This window comes from Clupea harengus, chromosome 14 (genome assembly GCF_900700415.2).
Source record: "Clupea harengus chromosome 14, Ch_v2.0.2, whole genome shotgun sequence".
NCBI classification, from domain to species: domain Eukaryota; kingdom Metazoa; phylum Chordata; class Actinopteri; order Clupeiformes; family Clupeidae; genus Clupea; species Clupea harengus.
The window spans coordinates 3,377,804-3,387,803 of NC_045165.1; the positions used below are offsets into that span (position 1 = coordinate 3,377,804).

The window sequence follows — 10,000 nt, forward strand, 5'->3', positions numbered from 1 at the left end:
TTTGAGTAACGCAGCTCCAGCACCAGTGAGGAAAATGGCTGTGCAGAACTGAGCTCTCCGTAGAGAACTCCGCCTGGGCTAAAATACGGTTCCGAGGGGAACTCCGCCTGGGCTAAAATACGGTTCCGAGGGGAACTCCAGGAGAACGTCTACCAGGCAGGAGAGCCCTGTGATTAAACACCCATCTGGTTCACCTATCAGGACACTGAAACCACACACACACACACACACACACACACACACACACACACACACACACACACACACACACACACACACACACACACACACACACACACACGCACGCTGGCCTACAGGAAACCAGCTTTAAACTTGACCTCAATAGTATTATATATGATTTACACAACTAAAGGATACGTTCACATCCGAACCTTACATCCAGGTAACAGACTGAGATGAAACACTGCAACACTGCAATATCCACACACCCTTAGAGATGGTGCTGGAAATGAAATGATGACTGCTGTGGTTATGAAATCCATACGCTGTGTGTGGAGGTAGGTATAACCTCACCCTCCATACTGTTAGTGCTTGAGAGATGATGTCAGCAGAGAGACACACACACACACACACACACACACACACACACACACAGCAGGGCATAACAGCACCCCGTGTCATTTCCTGTTTGCTTGTTTGTTTTTTTCATAGTTCCGTTTTGACAGTTGTTTGGTGAATAATACTGTAAACACAGAGAGCGGCACACATGGAGATGACTTGTGTCCCTTTGTCCTCAGTGCCATCACTGATCTCAGTCATGGCTGTCCAACACACACACACACACACACACACGCTCACACACACACTCACACAGACACACACACACACACACACACACGCCTCGAGCCGTGATGGGTTGGCGTTTTAGATGACCAATTCTGTTTCAGAGTTTCTGATATGGGTTTCAGAGAGGCAGAGAGAGTAAGACAGAGAGGGGATAGAGAGAGAGAGAGAGAAATAGAGGGGGAGAGAGAGAGAGAGATAGACAGATAGATAGATAGATAGATAGATAGAGGGGAGAAGGGAGGGAGGGAGAGAGAGAGAGAGCCGAGAGAGAGAGAGAGAGGGAGAGATAGAGGGGGAGAGAGAGAGAGAGAGAGAGATAGATAGATAGATAGATAGAGGGGAGAAGGGAGGGAGGGAGAGAGATAGAGGGAGGGAGAGAGAGAGAGAGGGAGGGAGAGAGAGAGAGATAGATAGATAGAGGGGGGAAGGGAGAGAGAGAGAGAGAGAGAGAGAGAGAGAGAGAGAGAGAGAGGGAGGGAGGGAGAGAGACAGAGAGCGAGAGCTGAAGGACAGAGGTAGGGTACCCAAGGTCAAGGCCGCAGTGGGAGGATGAGGGATGGAGAGAGAGAGAGAGAGAGAGAGAGGGATGGAGAGACATGGAGAGATGATGAGAGATGGAGAGAGAGAGAGAGAGAGTGAGAGAGAGAGGGATGATGAGAGATGGAGAGAGAGAGAGAGAGAGAGAGGGATGGAGAGACATGGAGAGATGATGAGAGATGAAAGCAGTCAGGTCTGCACTGGAAGAGGACTGTGACAAAGTGTGACGAAGTGTGACAGGCACAATGATGGCCGCCTGTGTCAGAACAGCCGAGTCATCACCACCCCATCACCACCAATCAGAAACAGGGACACGCAACAGCAGGCATGCACTCTCCTGTCTCTCTCTCTCTTTCTCACACACACACACACACACACACACACACACACACACAGCAGGCATGCACTCTCCTGTCTCTCTCTCTCTATCTATCTCTCTCTCACACACACACACAAACACACACACACACAGCAGGCATGCACTCTCCTGTCTCTCTCTCTCTCTCTTTCACACACACACACACACACACACACACACACACACACACACACACACACACACACACACACACACACACACACACACAGCAGGCATGCACTCACCTCTGGTCCTGTCTCTTTCTCTCACTCACACACACACACACACACAGCAGGCATGCACTCTCCTGTCGCTCTCTCTCTCTTTCTCACACACACACACACACACACACACACACACACACACACAGCAGGCATGCACTCTCCTGTCTCTCTCTCTCTTTCACACACACACACACACACACACAGCAGGCATGCACTCTCTTGTCTCTCTCTCTCTCTTTCTCACACACACACAGCAGGCATGCACTCACCTCTGGTCCTGTCTCTCTCTCTCTCACACACACACACAGCTGGATCCAACATGCACAGAGGTATGTATATACATATGTACACACAACACACAGGGAGAGCACACTATTGATCACAACCATATATATACTATACACACACACACACACACACACACACAGGCAGGCATGTCACCTGTCTGTTCCGCATGGCAGCCTTGCTCTGTCCAGTGATTATACAGGGCTGTATTACCATATTTCACCTGCTGTTTCCCAGATTGCTGTTACACACTCAAGTCTACACACACACACACACACACACACACACACACACCCCTCTGTCTTCCACACACATGCACTCTCATCACATGCTGGGGTCTCTGTCTAGCAGGGGCTAACACACACACATACACACATGCACACACACACACGTGCGCACACACACACACACACATACACACATGTGCACACACACACACACACACACACTGTATTTTCTAACTCTCTCATGCAGAGAAAAGGGAATTCAGTAACAGTGTGGCAGATGCCAGAATCCCACCAGAGCCACTCAGAACCACTAAGAACCACTAAGAACCACTAAGAACCCACCAGAACCACTAAGAACCCACCAGAACCACTAAGAACTACTCAGAACCACTCGGAACCCACCAGAACAACTCAGAACCCACTAAGAACCCACCAGAGCCACTAAGAACCACTAAGAACCACTCAGAACCACTAAGAACCACTAAGAACCCACCAGAACCACTAAGAACCCACCAGAACCACTCAGAACCCACCAGAGCCACTCAGAACCACTAAGAGCCACTAAGAACCACTCAGCCCTGGAGAATAGAAATGTAACATCTAACACACAAGACAACAGCGTCAGCCCGAGCATCTCTTCAGAAAGACTCGAAAAGATCAGCAAAATTAGTATAAAATAAGTATCCCTACCTCAGCCAACATGAGAACCCAATGGACCACAGACAGCCATGTTGATGAAACTATCCCTAGCTCAGCCAACACACACACACACACACACACACACACACACAGACAGCCATGTTGATGAAACCCTTAGGGATGAGAAGGAGATGCACACACACTCAAGCCCTGTGTGTTAGTGAGGGGGCGTGGCCTGTGTGTTAGTGAGGGGCGTGGCGTAGAGCACACACACACACTCTCAAGCCCTGTGTGTTAGTGAGGGGCGTGGCGTAGAGCACACACACACACTCTCAAGCCCTGTGTGTTAGTGAGGGGGTGTGGCGTGGAGCCCTGTGTGTTAGTGAGGGGCGTGGCGTAGAGCACACACACACTCTCAAGCCCTGTGTGTTAGTGAGGGGGCGTGGCCTGTGTGTTAGTGAGGGGGCGTGGCCTGTGTGTTAGTGAGGGGGCGTGGCGTGGAGCCCTGTGTGTTAGTGAGGGGGCGTGGCCTGTGTGTTAGTGAGGGGGCGTGGCCTGTGTGTTAGTGAGGGGGCGTGGCCTGTGTGTTAGTGAGGGGCGTGGCGTGGAATTCTGCTACAATAAGGGAATCTATACTTTTCCTACACTTAGCCTTTCTTCCCTGGGCGAATCTATATTTGACCTAGGGTGTAAAAGTGTAGTGTATAGTGAGAGATACTGTATGTGTATAGTGGCATGTGTGATATCTTCTGATTACATGTGTGATATCTTCTAATTACATGTGTGATATCTTCTAATGACAAGAGATATCAAACATGTCACTAAGAGATGTCACACATGTCACTAAGAGATAGGGGTGGGAATCTCTTGGCACCTCACGATTCGATTCGATTCCGATTCAGAGGTCAACGATTCGATTCTAAACCGATTCTCGATTCTAAACCGATTATCGATTATCAATTCTAAACCGATAAAGCGATTATCGATGCATCTCAATTTTTAAAACATTTGAGTTTTCTACTCAGAGTCTGCAATAATCGATGCCACTTGCATTTCAACACAAGATGAATGTGTAAAAAAAAAAAAAAAAAAAATTATAATTTTTTTTTTTTTTTTATTATTATTAAAAAAATCGATTATGAACTTTTATGAATCGAGACAGAATCGTTCTAGAGAGAATCGAGAGGAATCGAAAAATCGATTTTCCCCCCCACCCCTACTAAGAGATGTCACTAAGAGATGTCACAGACTTCCTGGCGGTTCTTACCTGGCAGCGAGCGTTGCAGTATCGAGCCATCTTGCACTGGGAACATCTCAACAGGCCTTCAGCCCTGAGGAGACAAAGAGGGACAGTCACCATACACACACACGCACGCACGCACGCACGCACGCACGCACGCACGCACGCAGTGGTTACAGATCCTTCATGTTGTTAAATCATATCCACATTCCACAAACATAAACAGAAGGGGCTCAGTAGTGTGCATCCGTGCCAGTGAGGACACAGATTACAATATTATACAGATTACATTAATATATAGATTAAATGAATATATAGATTACATTATCATGTAGATTACATTATTACACAGATTAAATTAATATATAGATTACATTATCATGTAGATTACATTATTACACAGATTAAATTAATATATAGATTACATTAATATATAGATTACATTATCATGTAGATTACATAATTACACAGATTACAATATTATACAGATTAAATTAATATATAGATTACATTATCATGTAGATTACATAATTACACAGATTACAATATTATACAGATTAAATTAATATATAGATTACATTATCATGTAGATTACAATATTACACGGATTACAATATTAAACAGATTAAATGAATATATAGATTACATTATCATGTAGATTACATGATTACCCGGAAACATTATTATGCAGATTACATTATTACACAGATTAAATTATTACACAGATGACATTATAACACAGATTTCAGAATGAAACATTATAAAATGAACACACTGAGAGAGACGTCAGTGAGGTCACACCTGACATGTTATTTATGAATGGAAAGACGGAGTGATCCTTCCCTGTGTGTGTGTGTGTGTGTGTGTGTGTGTGTGTGTGTCAGTGATCCTTCCCTCCCCATAATCACCAGTTTTCCATCTTCACACCTGGAACCATACAGTCAGAGCCTCCAGCCTAACCGTATGATGATCATAATGACAGCACTCTGTGTGTGTGTGTGTGTGTGTGTGTGTGTGTGTGTGTGTGTGTGTGTGAGTGTGTGTGTGAGTGTGTGTGTGTGTGTGAGAGAGGCCAGCCCAACTGTATAATATTCATAATGACAGCATTTGTGTGTGTGTGTGTGTGTGTGTGTGTGTGTGTGTGAGAGTGAGAGAGAGAGAGAGAGAGAGAAAGGCCAGCCCAACCGTAAGATAATCCTAACGACAGCACTCTCTAGCGGGGCCTGTTGCCTGAGAAAGGGCCTCTCAGACCTCCGACAAACACAGACGGAATCCCCACTTGGGCAAAGACAGACAGGTTGCCCCTTCTGGTGAAGACAGACAGACAGACAGACAGACAGACAGACAGACAGACAGACAGACAGACAGACAGACAGACAGGTTCTGTGCTCTGGTGAAGACAGACAGACAGGTTGTGTGTGTCTGTGTTTCTCTGCAGCATTAGTCCATCTGCAGTCTTGGTACACCTACAATCCTTTTTTTCAACAGTGCACCTTTAGATACACACACACACACACACACACACACACACACAGACACACACACCTCTGAGCCATGCTATTCTACCTGTTTCACCCATGAACTAAAATAACATTTGCAACTGAAGGAAGAGGTAAACTATTCACGTGTTTCACTTCAACTCTATACAGGCCTAAGAGAACCACCAGACGATCCTTAGGGCAAATATATCTCCTGTCATCCAGAGCTGTGTCTGTCTCAGAGGTGAGTCTATCTCAGGAGAAACACACACACACACACACACACACACACACACACACACACACACACACACACACACACACACACACACACACACACACACACACACACACACACACACACACACACACACACACTGGAAAGAAGAAACCTAACAGGGGTGTTTTGGTACCTCCACTAATGTGACCAGAGCATGACCAGGCTGAAGTTAAGTAGAGTGGCCGGCGTGTACTGCTGACTCTCATCCACATGGTGGCGCTATCATTCATCCATACACAGGGTGCCGGCGTTGCTGGGCCAGCCATGGGCCAGATCTTATACCAACTGCTATACCAACTGCTATACCAACAGCTGCTATATACATGTATATATGTGTGCGCGTGTGTGCGTGAGCGTGTGTGTGCGTGAGCGTGTGTGTGTGTGTGTGCGTGAGCGTGTGTGTGTGTGTGTGTGTGTGTGTGTGTGTGTGTGTGTTTCAGAGGAATCTGGCTCTTGACACGGTTCTCTGCGACACCTTTCACACGGGCCAAGAACAACCCCGCTCCCTCCATTGCTCCGTGGCAGAGAGTGATGGCTTTAATCCATCATGATGTCAGCGGGGTATCTGATGGAGGTTGGGTCGTTCAGGGGTCCAGTGATGAATGGCTTCTACCCCCCCCCCGACCCCAACCCCTGGCCCCAGGGGCAAGTTAGCTAATGGGTGGTAAGAACTTGAGGCATACCCTCTGCAAAGCTTCCAAAACACACCATTCAGAGAGAGAGAGAGAGTGTGTGTGTGTGTGTGTGTGACAATATCTGCTGGGAACATCTACTGTAAGATGAAGCTTCAGTTAAGAAAAACATTACGCAAATGCTTAGAGGGTATTCTTAAAGAAACCCGAGACAGTGTGAAGCAGCCATTTTGTGTCATGAATGTATGAGGTCAGTAGGATCTGTGAAATGAGTTTTAATATTGCATTCAAATACCCACTAGGTGTTTAACTACTGTATTCCTAATACCTAATAATGTAAGTATGAAACAAGCTTAAGCAAGCTTAAAATATTTTTTAAAGTCAGTTAATGTTCAGCCAGTGTTAAAGGCTCAGTCCCACCATTCTTATCCAATAAAGTTTTAATCAAATTTAAAATGTGTCCTCGTGGTCTTCCAGCTTTCCAGCTGTCCATTTTGTGCGCACGTTCAAAAACAACTCTGGTATTCGTTCGGCCCTGGCTCTGTCAACGGTACACAAAATGACACCATGGATACCATACCTAGTCCAGCCAATCAACACCTTGCTTCAGGAGGAGGAAGGGAGGAATGGAATTTGACAGGATTCTGAGCTCAAATACCAACAATCTTTCACCAGAATTGCGATAGAAGTGATAATTCTTCAAGAGAATTAGCACCATTAGCAGAGCTAAGGCCTTGTCAATGAGTTATATAAATACACAGATACTCAAAATCTCTTTCACACCCACAATCACACGCACACGCACACACACACACACACACACACACACACACACACACACACACACACACACACACACAGCTGGCAGCTGTTTGCTCCAATCAACATTAAAGGCTTGAGCATTTCCTTCTTCAGTCGAGTTGATTTAGAGTTGAAACACTCGTGTTGTTTTTGGCCCGTGCAATCACTGAACGTTCTCCAACATCCCAGTCCTCCAAAACCCTTCCAACATCCCCATCCAGCCAACTACACTCAGACATAATCACACTCACACACACACACACACACACACACACACACACACACACACACACACATTCACGTTGGCCAGACAGACTGCCCGTCCTCATGGTATGTCCTGATATCATTTCCATAGGCCGAGGACATGATGGATAGCAACATGCTAATGGCTAAAGCGCTGATAGCGAAATCACACGGACATTCCAGCCTCCCGCTGAAAGAAAACTCCTGACCCCCGGCTACGTGGAGATGTGTATCGTCCCCGCTTTTGAAGGGCGCAGCCGCTCGAGGCCTGCTCTGGCCTCGGCTTATCTGGCCTTAATGTGTTATCACAAGACCCTTAAAGTAAATCTGACACGACTCGTCTCAGCCGAGAGCGCCGAGGACGAAGGAGAAATACATTTCAAGAGCCTGAAGCAGGAAAGGATCATTAGGAAAGGCAAATATACACAGGTGTGTGTGTGTGTGTGTGTGTGTGTGTGTGTGTGTGTGTGTGTGTGTGTGTGTGTGTGTGTGTGTGTGTGTGTGTGGCAAATATACACCGTGACGCTGCGCTAAAGACCTATAATCAGGGTTCGTTTGATGCAGTGTCAGGGAAGGATGTGACAGGGGGCGGCTGGCTTTGGCAAGCGTCTGGCTCTGAGGAATATGAAGCTTATCAGACGTCCTATAAAACTCAGCGTCTCTGCAAGCGTCTGGCTCTGAGGAATATGAAGCTTATCAGACGTCCTATAAAACTCAGCGTCTCTGCAGGTCGTGGGCCCTGTCATTTAAAGGCCAATGATTGAGGCCAATGATGGGGGCCAATGATGGGGGCCAATGATGGAGGCCAATGATGGGGGCCAATGATGGGGGCCAATGATGGGGGCCAATGATGGAGGCCAATGATGGAGGCCAATGATGGGGGCCAATGATGGGGGCCAATGATGGGGGCCAATGATACAATCATCCTCTCGAGCGTTGGATTGCACAACGTCACAAGCATGTCTGCAATTCTAGTTTCAAGCATTAACGTGCTCAGAACCAGTAATAAAGTCTCAGTAACAAGTAATAAAAACCTCATTAAGATAATTAAGGACTGAAACGCTTGAAGCAAGTGAAATGCTCTAGCATAAAAAAAATGCCTGGTAAGATGAAATATCTTGTCAGACAAAAAAAACAAGCATATATTGCTACACTTTTGGCAGTGTGAGATTGTTTTAGGATAGCAGTTTTACAGACTGATGACTAATAATAATAAAAGGCAGTATCACTGATTTATGAACACCCGGCCTCTCATAGCCCTCATGTCTAGGACTCAGACTAAGACCTTGAGATTGCCATTCATGTTTCACGAGCTTCAGGTCTCAGGAGCACTGATCAGCCCGTCGTGTGGACGTACTGCACTACAACAGCAGTGCCTGGGGGAGTATATAGATAGACAGTCAGGTGACTGCACACATGCATGTTTGGGGGGAGGGGGGGGGAGTTAGGGTTAGGGGGGGGTGGTGGGGTGTTAGGGTTACAACAACAGCAGTAACTGCATACATGCCTCTTCTATTTGGGGGGGGGGGGGGATTAGGGTTAGGGGGGGGGGGGAGTGTTAGGGTTACAGCAACAGTAACTGGTGGAGTAGATAGATTAGCCAGTCAAGTTACTGCACACATGCCTGTTGGTTGGTTGGGGGGGGGGGGGGCTCCTCTTGGCCTCCTGTGGGCCTCCTGTGGTTGACCACTGGGTATCGGGCGCTGCTGGTCAACAGCAGAAACAGAGCGCTGTGCTGACGTGTAGAAGTGCAGCCTAAAATAAATATCTGAAGGCATCTTAGCAGACAGGAAAAAGAGAGTACAGTTAGTTTTCAAGCCTCGGCCCCTTGATGCCTCGCCGTCATGATAGGCACCCTACTGAGGCAGCATTTCAGCCCGATTGGAGACGGACCCGTAGCCTGGCGACTCCTGAGGCAGCCTACTGAGGCAGCCTGGGAGGTCTGAGGAGAGCAGCAGTGTGCTGATGTTTCAGAAACACACGGGCTGCTATTCACTCCCCAGCCCTCCCCAGCCCACCCCAGCCCAGCGCAGCCCTCCCCAGCCCAGCCCAGCCCTCCGCAGCGCAGCCCTCCCCAGCCCAGCGCAGCGCAGGCCCCCTCGCTAATGGGAGCGCCAGGAGCGCTGGAGTAGAGAGGCTATTTCACTGCGCCGCTCACTCATGAAAGCACAGGTCCGCTCGCGACAGTGCAGACATAAATTTCACTAACTACAGGAAACCGGAGAGGGGGGGAAATGCATTGGCTTTCA

The 10,000-nt window shown here is 47.5% G+C and overlaps 1 protein-coding gene across 1 annotated transcript in view; it reads right to left on the minus strand.

The window, feature by feature from the left end:
- The window catches only part of LOC105906080 (histone-lysine N-methyltransferase SMYD3-like), a 37,152-nt gene that overhangs the window by 4,092 nt on the left and 23,060 nt on the right, over positions 1 to 10,000 (minus strand). Inside the window, exon 2 of the mRNA XM_031580256.2 lies at positions 4,345 to 4,408. Within this exon, the coding sequence (XP_031436116.1) occupies positions 4,345 to 4,408 (64 nt within the window). The remainder of the gene's footprint in view (positions 1 to 4,344; positions 4,409 to 10,000) is intronic.